The sequence below is a fragment of the Terrapene carolina genome, unplaced genomic scaffold (genome assembly GCF_002925995.2).
Source record: "Terrapene carolina triunguis isolate 2854851 unplaced genomic scaffold, T_m_triunguis-2.0 Scaffold67, whole genome shotgun sequence".
In the NCBI taxonomy this organism is placed as follows: domain Eukaryota; kingdom Metazoa; phylum Chordata; order Testudines; family Emydidae; genus Terrapene; species Terrapene triunguis.
The window spans coordinates 17,177,362-17,204,418 of NW_020664418.1; the positions used below are offsets into that span (position 1 = coordinate 17,177,362).

The 27,057-nt window shown below is 41.3% G+C and overlaps 1 protein-coding gene across 1 annotated transcript; it reads left to right on the forward strand.

The window, feature by feature from the left end:
- Window positions 1-10,421: 10,421 nt before the first annotated feature.
- Window positions 10,422-18,885, forward strand: CHRNA3 (cholinergic receptor nicotinic alpha 3 subunit). Its single transcript, XM_024218840.2, has 6 exons — window positions 10,422-10,476; window positions 12,456-12,595; window positions 12,689-12,733; window positions 15,178-15,287; window positions 16,657-17,668; window positions 18,757-18,885. Exons 1-6 carry the CDS (start codon window positions 10,422-10,424, stop codon window positions 18,883-18,885), a joined length of 1,491 nt encoding a protein of 496 aa, XP_024074608.2.
- The last annotated feature ends 8,172 nt before the right edge of the window (window positions 18,886-27,057 follow it).

Below are 27,057 nucleotides of genomic sequence, written 5' to 3' on the forward strand. Positions count from 1 at the left end.
TTGCTCTTTCAAGAGAAACAATTGCTACAGTATTTATTTCCTTAAAATGCATCAAAACTCTGTGTTTGGTTTATGGAGCCCAAATCAATATATGATAAACATATTTATACACTCTGTTCATTGGTGAAATCTAAATAAAATGTGAAAAACTCTCCTTTAAATAGCCTTACTTCCAAAATGTTCCAGTAGCCTTTATAACTCAGAAAAGGGGAATTGGTATACAGCACCACGAATCTGAAGCTCAACAGGGAAGTGTATAAGGAGCAGAGGCAAATGGTGACTCAAGAGAGGTTGGACTGCAAGCTCAGTCTATGGAAAGGAGAGCAGTGCTAAAATGGGGAAGAAACAGCAAAGAAGAATCAATCCAGATTGACCATCCTGTTTTACCGGAGTAAATTATTTTTGGGCATGAGTGTGGATTAAGGTATTTTACAACGCAATCCTCAGAAAATAGCTGAGAAAGTACATAAACATGTCTTAGGGACTGGATATTTGGGGGCCCAATTCTCCTACTATAGGATAGGACTTAACACCTTACTGTCTTTATTAGCTGTTACTCATACCCTGCTGCAAGAGAACTACATTTTTTGTGCTGGAGCAGTCTCAGCTTCATCTGTCAATATCATATATAGTCACTTGAGCACCAGTAAGCAACACCACTGAAACAAATCACTAAGGTGCATCACTATTTCCACAGGAGCTCTAAACTGTTGTTTCTATATGAGTTTAACAGAATACAGTAGAAATTCAGAGTTATGAACTGACCACTCAACCACACACTTCATTTGGAACCAGAAGTACACAATCAGGCAGCAGCAGAGACAAAAAAAAAAAAAAAAAAAAAAAAAGCAAATACAGTACAGTACAGTGTTAAACGTAAACTACTAAAAAATAAAGGGAAAGCAGCATTTTTCTTTTGCATAGAAGAGTTTCAAAGCTGTATTAAGGCAATGTTCAGCTGTAAACTTTTGAAAGAACCACCATAATGTTTTGTTCAAGTTACGAACATTTCAGAGTTACAAACAACCTCCATTCCTGAGGTGTTTGTTAGTCTATGGTTCTACTGTAAAAGTTTAAACCTAGTAGATAATTCACAGATGAAGACACCATTAGTTTTACCAGACTTGGTTTCTGTATCAAAAACCAATTACCCCACTACGTGCGACCTACTAAATAAAGTACTTTCAGGAAACCACTGTGAGTGGTGTATAGAAGTAGGGTGAGGGCAGCTATATTCAATATGAATTGCAATGTTCTCCTTTTTCTGAGTGTGGTAGTACGTCAGGTTTCCCAACAGGAGATGTTGTGGCCATGTCCTTGTGACAATTTGTGGTCAGGACAATTTGTGAAAGGATCAGGCCTGCTTACACCACCTGGAGAGAATGCATACGTACAGTAAGACAGGCAGGCCTCCTTGTACTCCAGGATTCTGCAGCTGCAGGGTTTTCACAGAACTGTGCTCTACAATCCAAGCTTTCATATAAAAAATGTTATTCTAGCCCTTATGGTTGTGGAAGAACCTTACGAGTGTAACCAGATGTCATGATGTTTGCCTAGCTCTGCTGACAACCCAAACCAAAAGCTGTGAAGTGTCAACAGCCCCCAACCATCTCAATAGGGGCTAATACTGAAACCTAACAATGACAGTATAAATGTCAACATTAACTATCAAATTCTTTCAATCATTTTAGCAAAAACATTCAGCTAATCTGCTTATCCCACAATCCCAAACCACTTCCCATGCTTTTCTGGGTCCCAAAAGCCCTAACTGTCCCCTACCCAGCAGCCAAAACCTCCAGTTTCTCCCCTTACATTCTCTCTAATGCAGTGAAGTGTTTTCAGTAAAAATTCGGCAGTACAATGGAGATCCAGGGACAGACTCAGGGCTTAATTTATGCCAGGGCTTGGCAGTTCATAGCCCCAGCACCTCTACGTTTGGCAGTTCATAGCCCCGGCACCTCTAGGTTTGGCAGTTCATAGCCCCGGCACTTCTAGGGCTTGCTGCACCAGTTATGAATGTAAAAAAAATTGCTTGAGTCCCAGCACCTCTTTCATTACAAATTAAGTACTGGACAGACGCCATCTGTTTTGCACCACTCTGGCAGTGTAAAGGGGACAGAGAGCTATACCCTCATAGGGCAGCAGAGAAGAAGAACCCCCAACAAAGCCTGACCAGACCCAGGGATCTGGCCTTGACAGCTTAAGAGCAGAATAAAATCAAATTAATTTAGTATAAAAAACAAACAACACAAGGGATGCCACACTAGATTTGCCTCAGACTCTCCAGTCTGCCCTCTAGAAGGGCACAGAAACTAAGGAGCCTTTCCTGCAGAATCCAGCTCCAGCCTCCCCCAGCATACACCAGGACACACAGCATGAAACCTAAGAACAGCAATATAGGCACCATAGGAAATATGTTCTCCATCTGATCCCATCACCCCTACACAGACTGTCTATACCGCTGTCCTGCCCCTGCAGTCTACAGCCGGTCTCTATCCCATTGCCCCTAAAGCCAGTGCCGGTGCTAGCCCACCGGGGGCCCTAAGTAGGAATATTTTTGCCTTCTCCCCCCACCAACACATAAGTAATGGGTGGGGGCTCAGGGCCCTAAGCAATTGCTTAGTCTGTTTATGCCTAGCACCAGCTCTGCCTATGCCTGTCTCTGCTCACACACAACACACACCGCTCCTCACCTCTCTGCCTCCACATCAGACTGCTTCCTCCTTTCCCGCCATGCTGCTGGGTGCCAACATGGGGTGGGTCACTGAGAGGGCAGGAGAGTCTCTTTGCTCTCAGTTCTGGCACCTGGTGCTACCATAGCCCTCACCCCCAGATAGAAGTTGCAGGGAAAGGCCTGCTCAGTCCCCCTAAGGCCTGAGCTGGAGAATGCTCCGGGCAGATAAAATCTTCAGAAAACTTAAAAGCCAAACTAACAGACACTACTGAGCATGTGCAAACTGCAATTTCACAGAGGTTTATAATTTGGCCAGATTTTGGTGGATTTTCACAGGGATGTTACAAAGTATATCTCTGGCACCAGATGACTTCCCTGCTCCAAAAACTGAAGGCACTAGAGATTCGCAATTTAACAGCTGTAAGAATTTTTTGTCATGGACAAAACAATGTACTTTTCCCTAATCTTATTCTCAGAAATGGCTGACCCATTTTTGCTGAAACTTTCAAAAGTAATTCAGCTTGTGATAAGACCTAGCACAGAAAATTTCAGCCCAAACAGTTAAAGTCTGGCAAAGTTTTAAGCAGGATGTTATAAAAGAATGTTAGGCAATGCTACTAGCTATTCCCATTAGAGCTGGTCAGAAAATATTGCCTCCCCTGCTCCCCCATGGAAAGTGTCAATAAAAATTTTAATTTTAATTTTTAATGGAAAATGTTGACTTTTCATCAAAAATCAAAATATTTCCACAGACAATTGAAATAATCTGATTTAAACTGGCACTACAGTGCCTCATGCTCCCATTCTTCTCTATGGATTGGACTTGGTTTTTCTGGGGGGTGTTTTTTCAATGAAATACAGAAATTTTACACGGAAAGCAGACACCTCTCACAAAAATTTGTTTACTCAAAAATTCTGTCAAAAAACAGTTTCAATAGAAAATTTTCAACCAGTCCTTGCTCCCATCCTAGTGGGGCAAGTCCCTGCCCAGGAGACTGTTCCCTTTTCTTTTCAGAGCTACTTCAGCCCGGATTGACCAGGACTGGTCCAAGGCCCCCTATTAGGAAATCACATGTAACATTTTTATGAGGTGCTGCACACACGACACAGCTCCTGATCAATTTGTTTGGGACTGTGGTAGCAAAAGGCAAACAAGCAAGATGAGCAAGAGCAGTGGACAACAGCTGAATGTTGGCTTGTTGCAGGGGTAGCACCAGAGGTGAAAGTAAGCCGGTACGGTCTGGTACGGTGTACCGGCAAGAGCTAGCACGACATGCCGGACTGGACCGGCTTCCCCGGCGGTGATTAAAAGGGCCCAGGGCTCCAGCTGCTGCGGGGAGCCTCGGGCCCTTTAAATCACTGCCGGAGCCCTGCCGCTCCGGGGTAGCAGCAGCAGGGCTCCCGCAGTGATTTAAAAGGCCCGGAGCTCCGCGGTGGCCGGAGCCCTAGGCCCTTTAATTCACCCCTGAGCCCTGGGGCTCCCAGCCACCTCTGCAGCTGGTAGCTCCGGGGTTATTTAAAGGCCCTGGGGCTCCCAGCCACAGCCGGAGCCCCAGGGCCTTTAAATATTGAAAGGCCACGCCTCTTCCAGTTGAGGCCATGCCCCCGCTCAGGACTCCGGTGTACCGGTAAGTCCTTTAAGTTACTTTCACCCCTGAGTAGCACCAATATCATGGTGTGGGGCAGAAGAATCCCTTTTCCCCTGCCTCATAATCTGAGCTGGATAGCGCTTGATTTCGAGAAGCATTTTTATAAAACACTTTGTTATGAAGAGCAAATGCTGTGCGGTTCTGTATAACTGCAGCTTCTGTGTTACTGCAGATATTCGTGGTTGGATGAGCTTTTCCCCTGTCTGCACAAACCCTTCTTCTACATAGTCCTTCAGTTGTCATAATCACATGTTTATATCACATCACCATCTGTTGCCATGAAAATAACCTTATCACTGATCCAGCTGATTTCATCATGAGCTCCAGCAAGTGGATCAGAAAGAAGATCTTGCCTTGGAATACAAATAGCACTGAGAATTTGCAACAACAAGCCAAATTAAGGCAAAACATCTGAAGTTTAGAATGGTTTATAGTTGCTATTAGACAAACACCCCTTGAGCTTTGGGGGAATCTGGATCCAGATCTGAGCTTTGAAGCTTTAGCTCATGTCTAGCTGCTATAATTTATTTGTTCGTAGTGGAAAAGCTGCTCATTAATGAAAATGAAGAGGAAGGAGGGTGGGGAGAAAAGCCTAGTCAGAAAATCCTAGAAAGGCTGAGAAACAAACACATCCACAAAGCGTTACGCTGCAGGACTAAAAAGGCTGAGATCCTACTGAAAAATCAAAGGGACATACAGCCCATTTCCTCCAGCCTAATAGAATTATACAAATTATCAGAAGAGTGTGTGTCTGGGATGGATTGAATGATGCTCTGAGACAGATAAGCAGAGTAAATAAACTCCATGCTGAGAGCATAGAAAAGGGATTCCTTGACATTTGGCAGCAAACCAGCAAGATAGCAACTTGGGTATATATCTACACTGCAATAAAAGACCCGCAGCACAGCTGAGGCTGGCCCAGTGAGCTGATTCGAGCTCACAAGGCTTGGGCTGCAGGGCTAAAAATGGCAGTGTAGACGTTTGGGAGTTGGCTGGACTCCAGAACCCTGTGAGGGGGGGAGGATCTCAGAGCCTGGGCCCAAGCATCTGCACTGCTATTTTAGCCCCACAACTTAAGCCCCATGAGCCCAAGTCATCTGACCTGGGCTCTGAGACGTGGTGCTGTTGGTTTTTTATTGCAATATAGACACACACCCTCAAATAAAATCTTGGTGGCTTTCATCAGCATACATCACCATCGCAGTTTTTTCAGTCCCCACTTCTTTAGGCAGCCTAATTGTCTTACTACGTAGGGTGACTTGGCCAGAGTCATACAGGAAGTCACTGGTACAGCAGGGAATTGAATCACAGTCTCCTGAATCCCAGGCTAGGCCCTACCCACTGATCCATCTTGCCTCTACAAATAGCCTTTTCTAAAATCCACATAGAATGAAAAGCCAGTTTCAAGAATCCCTCAAAACACTTAACTCAGATATTTATGAGCATTTCTATTCCAATTTACTCGGCTGCAAATCAGTATGGTACTTTGCAGGGCAGTTAGGATTCTCAATACCTTAAAAGTGACCTGGAAAGAGAGTTCTTAAATTGGCCATGTACCCCTTTTTTGTTTCATTATAATGTATGTAAGATGATGGCTTAGAAGGATTTTTTTTTCTCCGCTTGGCTTTTACTTTAGGGACATATCAGGCATGTAAAGAGACCTTCCCTGTCTTTGTTGGAGAACCTTTGGGAGGTTTCAGAGATGTTTATTCGTAAACTTCATTGGTAGGAATTGAGATTCATTCCAGGGTGAATTGTCACAACCCACCAAAAAGAAAGTCACAGTGCTCCAGGGAGGTGTGGCATCTCTTTGAGAAGAGTCTCCTCTGCACCACAAGTCTACAGTCCCTAACATGTTTTAGGCTTTTCTTTAGGTGCATAAGGCACCTCAGACACTGACCTTATATTTCTGGGTTATTTTAAGAATTCCTTCTACACAGCTTTATCTCCAATCAATTTTTCAATTTATCCTGGAAATATGATCTAACACAGGCTCATTGGGTCAAATACATGCCTGGTATAATTCTACTGGGCCAAATTCTGTTCTCAGATATGTGTGTAAATATGGAATAAAGACACTGACTTCATTGTAACTGAGATCAGAATCTGGACTACTCAAAATTGCCAAGCTCAAGAGATAAAAAATCCTGAGTAGCCCACCACCCAAAAAAATTCATGAGATTGGCCCCCCAAAACCAAGTCTTTTTTTAAAAAGGATTATATTGTGTTCTTTTGGTCAGTCTTGATTTTCGAACTCTCCCTTCCCATCCCCTGCATCTCTGAGTGACAGTTCATGCCCCCTACTCTACCATATGTATTGAGTAAGAGGATTTTGGCCCCTGCTACAGGAGCTTTCACTGCCACATCTCCCGTCCCCTGCCCAGCAATTAATGCTGCCCCAAACTTCCAAATCAATACTGTCCTGTCCCCACATCAATTCAGTGCCCACCAAGTCTCACCTCCATTCCTCCTGGTGTTCTTCACCCCGCCCCCCCCACCAAGTGTAAGGGGGCTGCAACAGGGCCCCATCTCTCACTTCCAGGCTGAGTGGGGCAGCTCCAGGGGCTCTTCACCACCACCCCTTTACCCCTTCTGAGTCTTTCCAAGCCAGGTATTGTGGAGGGGAGGGGGAGCAGAATGACTCATTGCTCACAGCAGAGCAGGAAGCAGAGAGCAAACGGAGCCATTGCTCACAGGAGGGGAAGAGGGATGATGGAACAGAGCCACCCTGAGCTGTTGGACTCCTTTGCCCTCCTCCCCTCCTATGTGAATGACTTTCAGTTGCTAAAGGTAGGGAGCTATGCCTGAAGCAGCTATGATTGGTTACTCATCCCTGTGACACAGGCAAATGGGACAACTAGCCAATCAGAGGGAGTTTTCCCTCAGGCAAGGCTCAAATTTGGTAGACAGCTGGAACTTCTCCCTTTATGGCCCAACTGGCTTCAGCGCCAGGCAAACTGTCACAACAAGATCATGAGAGTTGGCAACAATGAGTCTACTGTCTATGGGTCCCACTGGTGAACATCTGTCACTATTAATGCCATCTCAGCAGGAAATGATGGCATTGCCATCTCATTTCCTGTTCCATTTGGGGTTAAACTCTGTGATTCAATACAATCTTGTCTGTCTAGGTACTAACATGGCCGCCACCCCTGCATCCAAGCACTTCAAACACAAAGAAGGTCTCCCCACCACCCTTGTGAGGGAAGCATTGTTTGTCCCAGTTACAGATGGGAAATTGAGGCTGTCAGGGTTCCCTCCCCACTCTGAACTCTGCAGTACAGATGTGGGGACCTGCATGAAAGACCCCCTAAGCTTATTTCTACCAGCTTAGGTTAAAAACTTCCCCAAGGCACAAATCCTTTCCTTGTCCTTGGACGGTATTGCTGCCACCACCAAGTGATTTAGCCAAAAATTCAGGAAGAAGGGTCACTTGGAGTCCCTGTTTCCCCAAAATATTCCCCCAAGTCCCTTCCTTTCCTGGGAAGGCTTGAGAATAATATACTAACCAATCGGTTACAATGTGAGCACAGACCAAACCCCTGTTTTTATAGGACACTGAAAATCAATCAGGTTCTTAAAAGAAGAATTTTATTTAAAAAAATAAATAAAAGAATCACACCTGCAAAATTAGGATGGAAGGTAACTTTACAGGGTGAATAAAAAAGATTTAAACCACAGAGGATTCCCCTCTGACTCTGCTCTGGTCCCCACATCAGTACCCCAGAGTTCAGAGTGGGGAGGGAACCCTGACAGAGACGCTTTTCCCAAGTCACACAGGGAGTCTGTGACAGAGCTGGGAATTGACCCCGGTCTCTTGTGTCATTCCACTGGACTGTGACACAAGACCATCCTGCCCTTCCCTACCATTTCCAGATGCTCACTGTTAATATGGGTTGGTGGTTCCCTAAATAGGAAGGAGATTAATACCAGCTGGACTGGGCCTCACTTACTTCCCTTTGGACTGCCCTCCCACCATTGCCTAGCAGGCAGAATTTTGCCTCTTCCTTACTCTCCCTCTGTCCCTGCTGCCCTCTCTTATGTGTCCAGCACACAGTTACTCCATAAATTCTTCTCAGTATCACTCAGCATTACTTTTACCTTTGCAAAGCAAAATCTGCATTGAAAAATTGCTTTGGCCCCTATAGATTAGCTTCTTTGAGCATCACTGACCTATGCTTAAAGAAAAAAGCACAGAAATTAGGGATGTCAGAAAAGAAGAAACAGAACAGGTATTTACCAGTTGGAAGAGAGAGGGATACAGCCAACTACTAACTACTGACAGTAGAGTGGCAGCTGTTTGGCTCAGCCAAATTTAAAGAACCAGCCTGAGAAAGTCATGCAGAGGAAAAAGCTTTGGTAAGAGCCTCCACCCCCATCCCCACCCTGCACTGAGGAGAGCTGACAGTCACGAGGAAGGCACTCCATTGGTGTGCTCCCCTCTCTGCCTGGAGAGCGAGTCCTTTGCTGGAGCAAGATCCTAGGCCTGAGAATTATTCCTGAAATTAAAAAGAAAAGCTCTCAACAAACAAGCCCTTAAACTTCATCCGCCCCCAGCTGCTTTCCACCTCCCTTCATTTCTTCCCTATGACTGGAAGGGTGTTAATGGACCACTTCACCTTGAATCGTCCCTTGAAATATGTGGTAACTACTTACACCAAACAATCTGTTCCACCTTGTATTTAGCTGTCACATTCTGAGTTAGTGTCCCAGACCCGAAGAAGAGCTTGGTATAAGCTTGAAAGCTTGTCTCTCTCATGAAGAGAAGTTGATCCAATATAAGACATTACCTCACCCACCTTGTCTGTCTAATATCCTGGGACCAACACAGTTGTTACAACACTGCATAAAAGAAAAACCCTGGCAATTAAAAAAAAAATCAGAACATTTGATGCCCCATAGGAATTTGCAAGTCTCTTTTTAAATTCCAAGGAGAGGCGCCAGTGAGCTTTCAAGCCACTATCATTGCTAGAGATGGGCCTCAGCCAGAACCTCAAACCCAACCCCTCTCCCTCAATGTCAGGTTTCAGAGGAATCAGTCTGGAATCGCTGCATCCTTCCCTTCCCTTTTGAATTTGGTACCAACATTTGATTTTCCTGACCCAAGATGGCAGGATTCTTGCAAGCACAGCTGTTCTCAGGAGATTTCAGTGCTGTTAAACCCAAACTAGTTTAACCTCAAACTTGAGCTCTTGACCTAACTGTGGTCACTGTACCTTATGTCAATCTCTGGACCCCAATCTTGCAAACACTTATGCATTTGCTTAATTTTCCTACTGTGAGTAGTCCCATTGATTTCAAAGTAGGGGAGCAAGTCTACTACTGCCTTCACAGAGCACCCCCATCAGTAAGATGAAAGTGAAGCTAAAGTAGATGAAATGCAAAATCAGGATGAAGAAGTAAATACTTTCACACATGCCTGCAGGATTGGGGCTCTCCTCACTACAAAGCCTCAAATGGGTACAAATTTTTACCAGTGTCAACCTGAAGAAGAGTTTTGTGTAAGCTTGAAAGCTTGTCTCTCTCACCCAATAAAAGATATTACCTCACCCACCTTTTGGCAGTTTTGGTCTCTTGGGCTCAGTTTACTGCTAATTTTAGTGTCTCTAATGTCAATATCTATTTCAGCACAGTTCAGTTATAAGATTTTTATTAATTAAACCTGTTCTAATAGCTTGGCACAACGTTCCTATAAAGATTAATCTCCTGTACAGGAGCTGATTGGAAAAACTCTTAGCATTATCCAATTACTGGGCTCATTTATGCATCCACTAATGGCCTCTTGCCTACCCTTGTTGCCCAATGAATCGATGATTGCTTCTTGCCTCCAGTAACTACATCTATTTTGTCTACAATTTATTTTGTGTTTCCAGTGCTCTCTGTTTATGACAATATGAACAACTGAAAAGGAGGCAGCACAGTGTTGCTAATGGGATTTCCATGGTGCAGAACTGCTCTCCAGGGTCCTGCAGTCTGCCTTATACAAGGATTTTATACATTGGAAGATTGGAGCTGTCTGCATTTCCCATGCTTGTGCAATCCTAGCAGCTGAGCTTGTCGCCAGCAGTCTCTGTTGATGAGCAGTAATTCATAACGCCATGGGGAGCACATTCGCTCTATTTCTAGCTGCTGCTGTTTTCTTATTCTTTAAAGGTGAGTGGTCCTTGACTTTTTTTTAAAAGGAGGGGGTAGAAGGAGGACGGGATATGGCTTTGTACAATTGTTTTTAATTGGTCTGGACTTAGGTTCAGCACTAATAAGTGGCATGCTGCAGGATTTGTATGAATCCCAGCTTCTTTTGTTAAACAATTTTTAAATCTTGCCTTATGAACTCGTGACAAATAGCAGCCCTGATTTGGCATGCCAAATGGGTCCCAGGATCCCACAAAGCCATTTAAATGTTAACCAAAGAGTTGGAAAACTTCAAAATGGTTTTAAGGTTTAGCTCACAGTGGATATATGCTCTAAAGTGCTGGGGCATCAGCAGAAATAGGTGATGCCAAACAGCTGCTTGAAATAGCCTTAAAGGTGGCTCTGAACAGTGCACCTTATCTCTGCAGAGCAAAGATCTCCTTCTTGCTATTACTGGTGCTCTGGGATGACAGCAACTTTAACCAGAATGTTGAAACACTGATTTATATATATGTAGTTATTGTCTACAATGTGATGGGTGCTGGATGTGCGGTAAACACAGAGATTTAATTCACACGTTGTGGAAATGTAAATTGGTCAACAGCATTTGGGAAGGAGCTGGCAAAAGGCTGAACATGAATCTTAAAACACACCTATATAAAGGACTCAGGTGTATTTAATCCAGGGGAATCTTTACTTGCTAATAATTATAGATGAGATATCACTAAATGTTTAGAGCAAGTCTACTGGCTAAAAAGTTAATTTTCCAGAAATAGGAAGGTATAAAGCTATCTATTTTAATCTGGTGTGTTGGTTTGAGTGACTTTACTACCCTTGAAAAAATAGTCTTCAAAATGAATAGAGAGTGGGGATGTTTAACTGTATGTGGTCTGACATTGTGCCACTTTCAGACTAGATGTCAGCAGAACTTCTAGAATAGGTCAGAAGGTAGATATTTTGTTTGTGAAACTTTATAGATCAGTTATTGTGCATATGGGTATTTCTGCTTCCCTTCTGTTTGCTGGAAAATACTAACCTAGTACGACTGGGGGAACAAACCCTCAAACATATCCTAGCAACTGCATGTAAATCTATATACAGTCATACTGTCATATTTTAAAAGATCGACAGACTCTGTGTAGCTATTCCAGATTTACACAAGTGTTGCTGTAAGCAGAATTTAGCCCTAACTGTTAGTTTGTCTCACCAGCCATGTTGAAATATAACATTATCCATAAATGGAGAAGAGATCTAATTTTTTTAAATGAAAGGATTTGGGCATATCACATCCAAGTACCACTAGTGAGTCTCTTTAGGACAAGGCCACTAAATTTCAGGAAGTCTGCCTCCCACTGTGTTTATCTGTTGCCTATAAGAATGAAAGCATAGTTTAAGGGACAGAAGATTCCCAGTTGTGCTTTGAGACCTTCAGTTTATAGCCAGAAGGTACCACAGATAGCAAAACCAGCATCAAAAAGGGACAATTGCAAATAGAATATACTCCCTCTGAAATGGTGAATCAATTTTTAATCTTTGTTTCCTTATTTATAATGAACAAGCTGTTAGCATCATTGCAACCATCCTATAATGAGCCTCAGTCTCCTGGGACAGTAAAATTTCCCAGGAGCTTGTCATATTAGAAAATGTAGTTTTAACTCCTCATGGGCCTAAGTTTGTAAGAAAAAATTTTTCCTCTGACCCCACTCAACCCCAACTCCTTTTTGTAGTGTTGAGGGACAAGGTGAGCTAGGGAAAAGGGCTTTTTCAGCTCCAGTTTCTATGATTTTATTAAATTATCCTTTAAACTCCACTAGCAGAGACATATGAAAATCTCCATCTACCATTACATTTTATTCTTCTATTTTCACCTTAAATGAATGCCAAATTAACATCATGCAGATTTAATGGCTGGTTATTTAATTTTCAAAGGAAATAGCATTTGGCCACATGAAGCTTCCTGGGTTGTTTCAAAATCAGAAGCCAACATGATCTCTTTTCAGGTTGCAGTTGTTCAGAAGCGGAGCACAGGCTGTTTGCAGCCTTGTTTGCCAACTACAATCAGTTTATCAGACCAGTGGCGAACGTGTCAGACGCTGCCATCATTCAGTTTGAGGTATCCATGTCACAGCTAGTGAAGGTGGTGAGTACTGGCTTCTTTCTGAACCTAGTAAGTGTTACATTATTAGCCCAAAGAAAGGCCCACTCCTTTTTTCAACATGGCTGTGTTTTTCAGGATGAAGTGAACCAGATAATGGAGACCAACTTGTGGCTGAAACATGTAAGTAAATATAATCCCAGCACTGATAATATCAGCTCAGTTAATTTTTCTTTTAATGTCAATATGTGAGGTTTCTTGCTGCGTCCTCCACCCACAATTTGAGAAGCAATATGTTCTACTGACCATGGTTTGCGTAATGTTCATTAGTATCAGCATTTAGCTAACTAGTATAAACGTGACATTGCACGTTATATTTATATAGCACTTTTCATCCAGACATCTCAGCACTTCGGATAGGTGGGCCAAAAAACAGGATCCAGATCTGCTGATTCCATGCTCTAGCCATTCAACTACAGTGGGTTCTTCCCTGTAACCATTAGGTCCCATGCTAGAGCTCTAACCATTAGGTCATCCTGAATTCCCGTATTTCCATTCAATCTCTTTAATTAAAAATGTAAACTGCTAACATTAAGGATTTGTAAACAGGAATATTTAGGTCAAAAGAAGGAACACCAACTAAATAAACTGGCCTAGGAATATTTTGGGAGGAACAGAGGAGGAAAATGGTAAACATTTTGCTAAATACAAACTGTTTCTACTATGGAAGTGTAACTATTATGTAAATAAAACATCCCTCCAGTCATGAAAAACAGCCCAACACCAAAATGCCTCAGCATTAGTAAACAAAAACTTAAATAAGCCAATGCTCAAAGATACTGGGACATTCTTTCTAGCCAGCATTTGTGTTGATTTGACTTGCATTTAAGGAAAGGAAAGATCACAGCATCGGAGATGCTGGTCTGGTAGGTTACTATGCTGCTTTGGTGCAGAGATCTGGGTTGGCCACACTTACCTTAATCCATTGCTGACACCTAGTGGTAGGCTATTTATTTGCATTGAATAATTATGGAGCCTCCCGTGGTAAAACCCACTGGAGCAGCGCAGGAGGCCTAGGAAACTCTGTGAAGCTCATCTTGTGGAGAGTAATTACACTGGCTACAGGGAACTTCATGTAGAGACAATGTAATTACCTATACAACAGCTTGTCCCAGACAACAGCATTAACACCCTGACTCTGAAAAAGAACCATGGCATTTTAATGACCAAATTGGCCAAGATTTGAGTTTTTGAGTCTCACCAAAACAATGGTACCTGCCACTCTCCTTAAAATATGTTGGATTCTTTGTTCAATACTGACTCGGCATGCAGTATGCAGTGTTGCAGTAGCCATGTCGGTCCCAGGATATTGGAGACAAAAGGTGGGTGAGGTAATATCTTTTATTGGCCCACTTCTGTTGGTGAGAAAGACAAGCTTTTGAGCTTACACAGAGCTCTTCTTCAGCTCTGGGAAATTTACTCAGACTACATCTACACTAGCACTTTTGTTGGTAAAACTTATGTCACTCGGGGGTGTGAATAAAAAACACCCCTGACTGACATAAGTTTCACCGACAGAAGTTCTGGTGTGGACAGCGCTATGTTGGCAGGAGAGAAGAGAGCTCTCCTGACAACAAAATAAAACCACACCCAATGAGGGGCAGTAGCTTTGTCCATGGGAGACGCTCTCCTGCCAACAAAGCAGTGTCCACACCGGCGCTTTTCATTGGTAAAACTTTTGTCGGTCAGGGTGTGGGTTGTTTTCACAGCACCAACTGACAAAAGTTTTACCAACGAAAGTGCAGTGTAGACATAGCCTTAGTTTCCCAGAGATGAAGAAGAGTTCTGTGTAAACTTAAAAGTTTCTCTCTCACCAACAGAAGTTGGTCCAATAAAAGATATTACTACATCCACATTGTGTCTCAGAGGGAACTGTGTCACCTATTGAACTATCATCACTGTTTCTTATAGTACTTAGGCATTCCTTTGATATCTCCTATTCAAACATTAACCACGCCCTCCCCTCCTGTGCTGCCTTAGCTGGAGGGATCTGGCAGGGAGCTAGTTTACGATCTCAGAAATCTCTCTGGTTGCTCTAGAGATATTGTAAGATTGCTTTACCTTATGAGTTGGGATCATAGCATGAAAATATCAGGAGCAATCACATTCTAATATAATTGGAGGCTGAGAGGAAGAGGAGGCAGCCTGGTCTAGTGTAAAGGGAACTGGGACTGGGCATCAGGAGACCTGAGATGTATTCCTAGCTCTGCAACTGACCTGCTGTGTGACTTTGGTCAAGTCACTTCACCTAATTGAGTCTGTTTCCCATGTCACCCTCTGTCTGTCTTGTCTATTTAAAACATATGCTCTTTGGGGTAGGAGATTCTCTTGTGTGTATACAGCACCTGGCACAATGGGTTCCCAATGTATGTGCTAATGAATACAAATAAATAACATGTTCTTAAAAGGTGATACATCTAGTCATTAGAGCTTCTGAAAAAACAAACACCAACTTTATAAAAGTGACATCACAGCAATTTGTTTTAATGGAAAGAATAGGCAGTAGTCCACAATTTCAGATGGGTCTTTTTGTAATTCTAATGCACTTTGGTTTCTTCCATGATTAGATCTGGAACGATTACAAACTTAAGTGGAATCCAGAGGAATATGGAGGTGCTGAGTTTATTCGAGTCCCATCTGATAGGATCTGGAAGCCAGACATTGTCTTATATAACAAGTAAGATTATGTCATATCAAGTGCCTTTACTCTTAATTTGTTTTGGTTTTGTATCATGAACTTTTAAAAAATTGAACATTCACATGAATATTACAAAAGACCTAAGATTTTTATCAAACCCAGGTACTAATACACAGCAACTATGGTATGTGTTGCAAACTGTTACTTCTCTAGTAGTAGAATTACCCCCAATCACTGCTCCTTTTGAACATCAATACTTTTGGAGTCTGTTGAGCTAATAAGTATTAAAAATTCAAAACACACACATTTTAATAAGAGAAACAGACAGGAAACTTCAGACTCTGCATCCCTGTGCTCCTTCTGCTTCCCACTCTTTCTATAAATGTTTTCTGCACTGTATGCAAGGCTGGCAGTAAGAAGGAGTACATAGTTCTGCTACACAACTTTCCTCTCATTTACAGATGAGAAACTCTTCAGTAATTCTGGCCTTTAGTTGAAAGGGACTACTAGATCCAGACATTTTTTCAGTTAAAATTGCTACCCATCTGACATCAACACAGCATTAAGTATAACTATATAAAAGCCCCAGGGTTGGTACACTCCTAGGACTTTTGCTTCCAATGAGTCAATAGGAGACCAAATGTGTTACTGAGATGATATGTTGACTATACACTATATAAGGAAGCTGGCCTCAATGAAACATGCTTGAAATACTCTCCAATACAGGAGTTCCCAAACTGTGGTCTGTAGAGCACGTGCTGGTAGGTCCATGAAGAGCTGGCTAGTCATGTGGTGCTGGCTCCTTCTCTTCTGCAGTTTGCTAATCACATAAATAGCTAAAAATGCTTTCCCAGTCTTACTTTTCCATGTAAACAACAGCTGAAATTGTGATTGTGAACAGGGTGGGGAGATGGCCCTGCTCTGATCCATGCATCTGCAGTGACAAGCTGTGGCAGGAGCCCTGAATTCCTGCTTTCATAGAGGAGTGATACTGCAAGCTACTGTGGGGATGGAGAGAAGAGAGAGAGTGAACCAAGCACAGTAAGGAAGATCAGTTTGTCCATCACTTTGTTCTGACACAAAGGAGCTCATGTTTGCTGCCTTGGGTATGGATCACATTTAGTCAGGTTACAGGATTAGAAAATACTACCATTTCCATCTTCAGCAGTTGTAAGTCCATGTAGCTCCACAGATGTCAATGGAACTACGTTTATTTACGCCAGTCATGCAGTTCAGCACAGTTAATGTTACTGCTGGAATGCTGAAGTGTGCATTTGCTGACTTACAGTGCATGAATCCAGAGTCACTGTATATAAGTATACCTATGTTCTTAACCTCTTATTATATGAAAGTAATTTAATTAGTTGAACTGCCTATCTTTTTTTTCCACCCTGGTTTATTTTTGCAGTGCAGTTGGGGACTTCCAAGTTGATGACAAGACAAAGGCCTTATTGAAATACACAGGAGAAGTGACCTGGATACCTCCAGCTATTTTTAAAAGTTCATGTAAAATAGATGTAACCTACTTTCCATTTGACTACCAAAACTGCACCATGAAGTTTGGTTCCTGGTCTTACGATAAAGCTAAAATTGACTTAGTTTTAATTGGCTCTACAATGAACCTCAAAGACTACTGGGAGAGTGGAGAATGGGCTATTATTAAAGCTCCTGGATATAAACATGACATTAAGTACAACTGTTGTGAAGAGATATATCCAGATATCACCTATTCTCTTTATATTAGGCGCCTGCCTTTATTTTATACCATCAACATGATTATCCCATGTCTGTTGATTTCTTTCTTAACTGTTTTGGTGTTCTACTTGCCTTCAGACTGTGGTGAGAAGGTGACACTATGCATATCAGTCCTTTTATCCTTAACTGTATTTCTCCTAGTGATCACAGAGACCATCCCTTCTACCTCTTTGGTAATCCCACTTATTGGAGAATACCTCCTCTTCACCATGATATTTGTAACTCTTTCCATTGTCATTACTGTGTTTGTACTTAATGTACACTATAGAACACCGAAGACACACACAATGCCTGAGTGGGTGAAGACCATTTTCTTGAACTTACTTCCCAAGATCATGTTTATGACCAGGCCTGCCAGTGATGAAGAGAATAATCAGAAGCCAAAGCCACTTTACAGTGCTGAGCTCTCAGACTTAAATTGCTTCAGCAGCTCTGAAGCCAAATGCTGCAAAGATGGCTTTATATGTCAAGATATAACATGCAGCTGTTGTCAGTATCAACGAATAAAGTTTTCTGACTTCAGTGGCAATCTTACAAGGAGTACAAGCTATGACTCGGTAGATGCTCTGCTTTCGTTTTCAGTTTTGTCACCAGAAATGAGAGATGCCATTGAAAGTGTCAAATACATTGCAGAGAATATGAAAATGCAGAATGAAGCCAAAGAGGTAAGAACAATTTTCAGCATTAGTTACTGAGGCTACAGGCACTATTTACCATGAGTGTTGGAGTGTGTTTTTTGTTTGTAGGAATAAACATCCCAGATGCCTTTCATAAAAACATTGCAGAACAATTCACAATTTCTCGATACAAATAACCCACATTGTTTACATTACAGGTGTATGGGGCCATGAATCACCCAGTGGATTGAAATTCATATTGGGGAAACACGGTGTTGCACTGAACTCCTTTTACTGCCAATGCCAACCCATCTGCTAAAGTGGAATCTATTATATTAACTCTTTTGGAGGGAGGAACAAGCACAAGATTTGCCGTCAGAATGAGAGCTTGGGAAATCCTAGCACCGCAGTTAGCTCACTGTGTGCTCTTGGGCAAGTCACCACTGCCATAAAATGCATATTTACTTACCTGGCTCACAGAAGTAGTGAGGCTTTCCCAGGGGTGAAAGTAACTTAAAGGATTTACCAGTACGCCGGAGTCCTCAGCGGGGGGCGTGGCCTCAACCAGAAGAGGTGAGGCCTTTAAATCACCCTTGAGCTACCAGCTGCAGAGGCGGCTGGGAGCCCTGGGGCTCAGGGGCAAATGTGCCCAAGTGACTTTTGAAAGTGCTCCCTCTATAGAGTCTCTTTCACCTTCAAATTTCTGTGCCCACGGAAGAGGGGCCATATGTCCCCTGTGTGTTTAGTGAAAGGGACAGTTCTATTATCTTAAAATAGTGTTACAAAGTTGGGATTAATTTAGAAAGATAGCTTCTGCAACTCATGCAAAGCAAGTTTCAGCCATAATGAATCAAACCATTGGGGGGACGAAGAGATAGTAGTTAATTCTGCACTGTTTTTGGCCTTACTACAGATAGATGAATGATGGATGAATTTCTGCTACCTTAAAAGCCAGGTTGGAAGTTGTGTTCATATGAAAGAAGAAACATTCTGTACATGGAAGAGCTCCCATGTACATTTTTGCTGAACACCTAAAAGAGTTCTGATATTACCAAACAATTTTCTGATCAGTAAACTTTACCTTTATCAGAACATGCCTGCTTCATGTCTTATTTGTCTGTGTTTATATTTTTCAGATTCAGGATGACTGGAAGTATGTTGCCATGGTAATTGATCGCATTTTTCTGTGGGTTTTTATTCTGGTATGTATTCTAGGAACAGCGGGATTGTTCTTACAACCATTGATGGCTGGAGATGAAATGTAGACATTCAAAATACTCTGTTGTAAAAGAAATTTGTTTGCTGACCAAACATTTTATGCTCTTTTAGTTACTTTAGCTGCTTCCGTATATACTGTTTTATTAGTAGAATAAAAGATGTCTCTAGGCTTATTAAGCTTCACCCAGCAAAGCTTCATTATAAATGTGAAAAGCTTTAACTGATATTAAAATGTCATGACAGCCAATCTGAAGGTAATATTCTCCAGGCTATTGCCAGATATCCCTTACAAGAGCTGGAGAAAATGCAAGTAGCATATAAAAATTCACAGAAGTGTTTGTTAAACAGCATTTCTGATATAGACATGTCCAACAGAAATTGGAAATCACAGCATTTCCACATGAATGTTTAGAGGACTGACAGAAGGCTGAAGAATTTGGGTTACCTGACCTACTTCCAACACTCATGTCCAATGCTACATCCTCCAGGATGTGACATGCTTCAGTACAATTCTTCTGGAGCAAGATCACAACTAGTGCCATAAAGCCACTCCAGTATACAGCCATTTAGAAACTGTAGCTCTTGAATTGCTGTACTAATATGTAACTTGTTGGTATATGATGTACCCATTATTATGCCAGGTTTTGAGGGGAACAATTAGTGGGTAAGTTACTTTAGAACAAGGCCAACTCATTTATAGCTGGATAATATGTTAAGGTAGCAAAGTGGCCATCACATGATTCTGCTCACCTCCCATTTTGGAAATGGAACAGAATTGCTAGCAAAATGTCAAGTTATTCAAATCTAATAATATCATTACACACACACACACACACACACACACACACACACACACACACACTCTCTTCAGAGGAGACAAACAGCTCACATGAAGGAATTAAGATACTACAGGATAGTTTTGTTTCATATGCTATAGACAAGTACTTTAATAAAAGGTAGGTAGATATAAAAATTTCCTGTAAAGCGTAATAGAACTGCTTCTCATACATACATCCCATATGTTTTTACCAATAACTGTAGAGATACTTAAACAGGAGCATGAAGATAAATATAGTACACTAAAAGGGTTGGGGAAGGTGCTTGGTAAAAATGCGAATTGTTCTCTCTGTGCAAAATTGGAAATTTTATGGAAATGTGAAAGTAGTTATATAAAATTTTTGAAAAATAAAGAGAATTATGTAGTTGCAAAACATATTTGTTATTCTGGTTGCATGACACTCTGTATAGGATAACATTAGCTACTGTTTGGTGCACTCAGACCCCAATAATTCACAGAAGCACAGACCCAGGAATAGGGGATCTATCAGAAATTATTTGGTTTTAAAACACTTAGAGCAGCAATTTGAGGATGAACTGTAGAGCCCAATAATTGTGGTGTGAGCAATTTTGTCTTTATGTAATACGTAAAAATTATGGAAGTGACTGAAAGCTTTCCCCCATTTTGAAAAAAATGTTACTTAAATCAGGATTGGGGTTGGGGCCCTGTTGTATTAGAACCTGACAATCAGCTCAAATGTAAATACAGCATAATTTTCATTTTTGTATTGAAGCAAGAGGGGGAATAAACATTAGCAGCAAGGTTAGAACCAGGTATCTAGTCCATACTGTTGCTCTCATTTTCATATAACATGACTACAGTAACTAAACATGTGCCCACTGCAACTGTAAGCAGAAGCAATGAAGAAAATATGAATGTGAGAGGAGATCCAAAACAAGTTCTGTGTCACCACTCACAGGCAATGGACTAGGGTGCTGATGGACTAGGGTGCTGATGCACCTTAATACTAAGAAAGATAAAAGTTGAGTCATACCACAGGTCAAATCAGATACCTTATTAGACGTCAACTTTTCAAATGAACTATAACAACAAAGTAAGACAAGTTAATGTCTGATTACATGTAACTATATACATAAAGTAGATAAGTTAGAATCTTTTCAATCACATGTACCTGTAAATTGAAGGCCAGAAAATGGCAATGTGCGTTTTTTTCTCCTGATCGTGAGCGTAATTTATACACTCTGTATAGCCTAGAAAGTTACTCCACAGATGACATAGGATGTGAAGTAATGAGCAACTATATTGAAAATGTTCACAAAATAACTTTTATGAATACTAAATATGAAGTAATTCCAGACAGTATGAAAATCAGCATGACACCAGATCCAAACAGAAAAAAAAATGAGAAAAATCTAATTCCCCAACGCTGCAGCCACTACCATGTACCATTAACATCAAAGGACAGAATGTTGTAATTTTCACAGAAGAAACCGTCACAGTAGCTAAATAGCAAAATCAGTATTTTTTCTAGCTATTTAAACAAGTATTAAAGAAAGTTATTTTCTAAAATGTTCTTGTTTGGCTTACTGAATTAAACCTGCATGTGGGGGTGATGCTATAGTGTGACATACTCATGTTAAAAACAGCAGTGTAGAATACACAGAGAGATCTTAGATTCCAGGGCACAGTATGAGCATAAATTCAATCTAGTTGGTATTACTGAAACCTGATGGGATGGGTTGTAAGATTGGAATGTGACAATCAATGGTTATAACCTCTTAGAAAGAACTGAGTGGGCAAAAGAGGAAAGGTAGTAGTACTCTTTCTCAAAAATGACATTACCTTGTTTCCAAGTCATTGATCATTCAGAAGAAAATGATTTTGAATGCGTAAGGATCAATGTCCTAACAGATAAAGCACAAGATGAAGTATTAGTTGGTGTCTGCTACAGACCACCCAATCACATGAGGGAACAGGATTACCGTCTCCTTTTGCACCTATTTTTAATGTGCAGAGGGAAAAGCTGCATGATCATGGTGGACTTCAGTTTGAGTGACACATGCTGGAAGTCTCATGCTGCTGGTACTCAAACATCCTTGGAATTTCTAAATATTATAGATAATAATTTCCTAACTCAATAAGTGTTGCATCCACCATGGGGGAATTCTATATTAGACCGCATTTTGACTGATAAAGAGGAAGTGATCATAGAACGTGATCACACTCATAATGTGTAAACAGAATAAAGTCCAGACCAGTAATATTTATACTCAGTGCTTTAAAGGGGCAATTTCACAAAGCTGAAAACAATTATGAGCCAAATCAGCTGGATGAATTTAATCAGAAAAACATGAATGATAATTGGGAATCATTTAAGGACACTTTACTAGATGCCCCAAAAGCCACAATTCCACAATCGAGGAAGAAGAACATACTGGCAAAAACTGACCTGAAATTGAGAGGGGAAGTGAAGGGAGCTATACAAAAATAATATATAACAAATGGAAGAAAGGGGAAGTTGACAGTAATGAATATAAATCAAGAGCTAGGAATTGTAGAAGGATTGATAAGGGAAGCAAAGGGACACAAGGCGCAATCCATGGACAGCAGAGTTAAGGACAACAGTTTTGTTTACAAAAAGAATCCTAACAATGATATTGGTCCATTACTAGATGGAAATGGTAGAATCATTAATAATAACGCAGAAAAGGCAGAAGAGTTCAATAAACATTTCTGTTTTATATTTGGAGAAAAAACAGATGATGTAGTCATATCATATAACATTCTTTCCATTCCACTAGTATTTCAGGAGGATGTTAAACAGCAGCTACTAACGTTAGACATTTTTAAATCAGCAGGTCTAGATAACTTGCATCTAAGAGTTTTTAAAGAACTAGTTTGACCATTAATACTGATTTTTAATAAGTCTTGAAACTTCAGGAAAGCTCCAGAAGACTGGAAGAAAGCTAATGTTGTGCCAGTATTTAAAAGGGGCAGACTGGATGACCCCAGTAATTATATACTTTTCAGTCTGACAATGATCCCAGGCAGAATAATGGAGCAGCTGATTCGGAAGTCTATTAATATAGAATTAAAAGAGGATAATATAATTAATATCAATCATCCCGGGTTTATGGAAAATAGATCCTGTCAAACTAACTTGATATTTTTTGGATGAAATTACAAGTTCAGTTGATAAAGGTAATAGTATTGAAGTAATAGACTTAGACTTTTGTAAGATGTTTGTCTTGGAATCACACAACATTATGATTACAAAACTCGATCTATATAAAACTAACATGGCACACATTAAAAGGATTTAAAACTGGCTAACTAATAGGTCTCCAGATGTAGTTGTAAACAGGGAATCATTGAGAAGGTGTGTTTCTACTGGTGTCCTGCACAGATCTGTTCTTGTCCCTACACTATTTAACATTTTTATCAATGACCTGGAATAAAACATAAAATCATCACTGAAAGTTTGTAAAAGACAAAAATTGGAGGAGTGATAAATAATGTAAAGGACAAGTCACTGATGCAGTTATCTGGATCACTTGATAAAAACTGGGTACGTGGGAACAATATATATTTTAATATGGCTAAATGTAAATGAATCTATCTAGGAACAAAGAATGTAAGCCATACTTACCTGATGGGAAACTCTATCCTGGGAAACAGGATCTCTGAAGATTTGGGGGAAGGGGGATGGATAATCTGCTGAACATGAGCTCCCAGTGTGACGCTATGGCCAAAAAGGCTAATCCGATCAGTGGAGGCATAAACAGGGGAAGCTCAGAAGACGATGGGTGCCCTCCATACTGGGGGATACCAGCTAAAGGGGAGGACACATGACCTCCCCCTCTCCCGGCTGTTCGGCTGCTCTCCCTGGCAGCCAAACACAGGCAGGGAGTGGGACCGAGCCACTCCCAGATGCTGCCCAGGGAAGCGCAGCAGCTGTCTGGGAGAGCACCTGGCAGCGGTGGTGGAGGGCTGCCTCCCGGGCTTGTCTTCCAGGACAGTGGCTGAGTGAGCTGGAGCCCAGCCTCCCACACCCTGGCATGTTCTGTGTTCAGCAGTGAGAACCTGGCTGGGGAGGGATGGTGTCAATACCAAGAAAGGGAAAATTGCTTTTGTAGTGAACCAGTCACTCCCAGTCCCTATTCAAACCCAAATTGATGGTGTTAAGTTTGCAAATGAATTGTAGCTCTGCAGTTTCTCTTTGAAGTCTGTATTGACACCTAGTCATCAATTATTGGGAGTGGACCACATCCACCCTGACTGAATTGACCTTCAACATTGGTTCTCCACTTGTAAAGTAACTCCCTTATCTTCATGTGCCAATGTATATTAATGCCTGTATCTATAATTTTCACTCCATGCATCTGAAGAAGTGGGTTTTTTACTCACAAAAGCCTATGCCCAAATAAATCTGTTAGTCTTTAAGGTGCCACCGGACTCCTCGTTATTTTTGTGGTACAGACTAACATGGCTACCCCTCTGATACTTGCGCTGCTCTAGACAGCATCCCAGGCAGCGTGGCTGGAAGAGGCTCTGGTCCCACCCCTTCTCTTCTGGCTCTGGCCCTGCCCCTTCCACTCCCCACTCAGGCTGGCTGCTGGGGGGGAGGCACTCGACCCTTCATCCCTTCCCCTCCCACACACAAATCACCTACAGTAGAGAGGTTATTTTATCGTATTTGGTGTAGGCCTTGCTGGAGCGCGAGGCATAACTAAAAGTGTGAACCAAAGGCTGTGAACCAGAGTAGGCCTGGCCTTGACAAAATAACAACACCCTACGTATTAGCTAACATCAAGTAAGCACATTCCTGACCTGAGAGGATGGTGCAGGTCATCCAGAGTTCTCAAGTAACTATGTAAACACATTCTTAAGATATGGCACAGGAAAAAACCAACCCCTCGTAAGATAACAATTGGATGACAGGATAATGGTGTTTTGTTTGAACTAGCAGGTACAAGGTGTAGGGTTGGTAACTAACAACATTTGGAGTGTAATACATAACTTGTTTGTATCAGTGTATATAAGACGTCATAGGCGAGGCATCTTTGACCAGCCTAGGGGACAGTGTCCTGGTGCGCTGACTGAGCTGGTACCATTGTTGCGGGCATACATGTATTAGTGTACATGTAGCTCCTATGGGGCCCTAGTACCGTGCTTTGTCGACCAAGTGCCTTCACCACTGAACCAAACTGGTGGTCTTTCTTATGATTAACATCGAGGTCTGCTGAATTAACATGCTTCAGTGTCTGCTAATGCAGCTGACATCAGAGCTCCAAGACCAGTAACAACACTGTTGCAGCAGAAAGGTTTCTCAGCACTTATCATTTGGCACTGTTGTGATAGCTGTTGGAATACTGTATCCAGTTCTAGCAACCACAATTCAAGAAGCATGTTGAAAAATTGGAGAGTGTTCAGAAAAGAACCATGAGAATGACTGAAGTATTAGAAAACATGCCTTACAGAGACAGACTCAAGGAGCTCAATCTATTTAGCTCAAAGAGAAGGTTAAGGGGTGACTTCATTACAGACTATGAACATCCGCATGGGGAACAAATATCTGATAACAAGCTCTTCAATCTAGCAGAGAAGTGTAACATGATCCAATGGCTGGAAGTTGAAGCTAGCCAAATTCAGACCGGAAATAAGGCATAAATTTTTAAACAGTGAGGGTAATTAATCAGTGAAATAATTTACCAAGGGTCTTGGTAAATTTCCATCATTGGAAATTTTAAAATCAATATCAGATGACTTTTTCAAGATACGTTCTAAGAATCATTTTTGGGAAATTATATGGCCAATGTTATACAGGAAGTCAGATTAGACCAGTGGTTGGCAACCTGTGGCTCGTGGGTGCCTGTCAGGGTAATCCGCTGGTGGGCCGCGAGACATTTTGCTGACATTGACCATCCGCAGGCACGGCTGCCCACAGCTCCCAGTGACCGCAGTTTGCCGTTCCTGCCCAATGTCAGCTGCGGGAAGCGACGGCTCTTCCTGCAGCTCCCCTTGGCTGGGAATGGTGAACCGCGGCCACTGGGAGCTGCGGGCAGCCATGCCCGTGGACGGTCAATGTAAACAAACTGTCTTGCAGCCCGCCACCAGATTACCCTGACGGGCCGCGTGCAGCCCGCGGCCCACAGGTTGCCCGCCACTGGATTACACTATTACAATGGTCCCTTCTGGCTTTGTAATCTATGAATTACATTAAAAAAAAATTAAATCCAGAGACAGAATTTTGCTTCAGACCAGATGGCTGTACATTGAATAGATGTCAAATAAATACAGTTTTATTTTTAAAAAAATTAAAAAACTAAAAAAGATGCTTTATTATGCAAATATATTTAGTTGCCAATACCGCTAAAAAAAAACAAAGAATGTGTTCCCACCGAAGCTTAATTCTTATAATTCAGACTTATGTATGAGTCCAAAAGTGAAGAATTGAATTAACTGAATTTGGTTATAAAGACATGCACAGCTTTCAGCAAGTTTTCTTCAGAAACCAGGACTCAAATTCTTGTTTTGTATAAGTGCTTACAAATGTCATTTTGAAAAACAAAGAATGTTAGAGAGGAAATATAGTCTTGTGGTTATAGCACAGGACTGGGAATCAGAATTATTTCAGAATTCAAGTGCAACTTTGGACAAGTCATTTAATTTTTTGCCTCTTTTTCCCTATCTGAAACAATACAATATACCTGTTGCGAGGTTTATTTTTGGTAAATTACAGAAGTGCAAAATAGTATTAATTCCAAACTTAAACTGATAATTGAGCTGTGTCTTTAAAGTTAATAGTATTTTTCATTGAAAATGTGTAAATAAAGACAAATATAGAACCATAGATTATTTTAATGTACATATTACACCTAGTGCATTAGAATAGATGGTTAATATTTGTAATTTACTCTAAAAACTCAAATTTTCAGAACACTCAAAAGAATTTATTCTCTTAAAATCCTCTTCTGCTCATTGTGGTAAGTTAAGTAACCAACCACAATGCTCTAATACATAAACATCTACACACTTTTAACACTCAGTAGTACAGTGTATAGTTTATATAGTGTTTTGCCAATTCTAAAACAACTAGCATCTAAAAAGTTTTTTAAATCCCTCTAGTTCTCAGCAGTTATCTATGTACTGTATTTTGGGGGGGCATACAATACATGCAAGTGTTTGAAAAGGTGTGTTTGATTTTGTCCAGATTTAGAAATGAATTAGTAGGCTAACAGCTAAGCAGTAGGTATTGCACATGTCCTAAAATGCCATGATTAAATATAGGCATGATTCCTTATACTTAAGATTATAATTCTATTAAAAATGTGCCATACACACTATTTGCATGAACATAGAACTACCATGTACCTTTTAAGAATCACGTTCATAGCAGAAGTGGTATCCCACTAATATT

Coding starts and splice junctions, on each gene's coding strand:
- CHRNA3 (XM_024218840.2), top strand. CDS start 10,422: ATGGGGAGCACATTCGCTCTATTTCTAGCTGCTGCTGTTTTCTTATTC. Junction 12,596..12,688: donor TGTCACAGCTAGTGAAGGTG/GTGAGTACTGGC, acceptor TGTGTTTTTCAG/GATGAAGTGAACCAGATAAT. Junction 12,734..15,177: donor CCAACTTGTGGCTGAAACAT/GTAAGTAAATAT, acceptor TTCCATGATTAG/ATCTGGAACGATTACAAACT.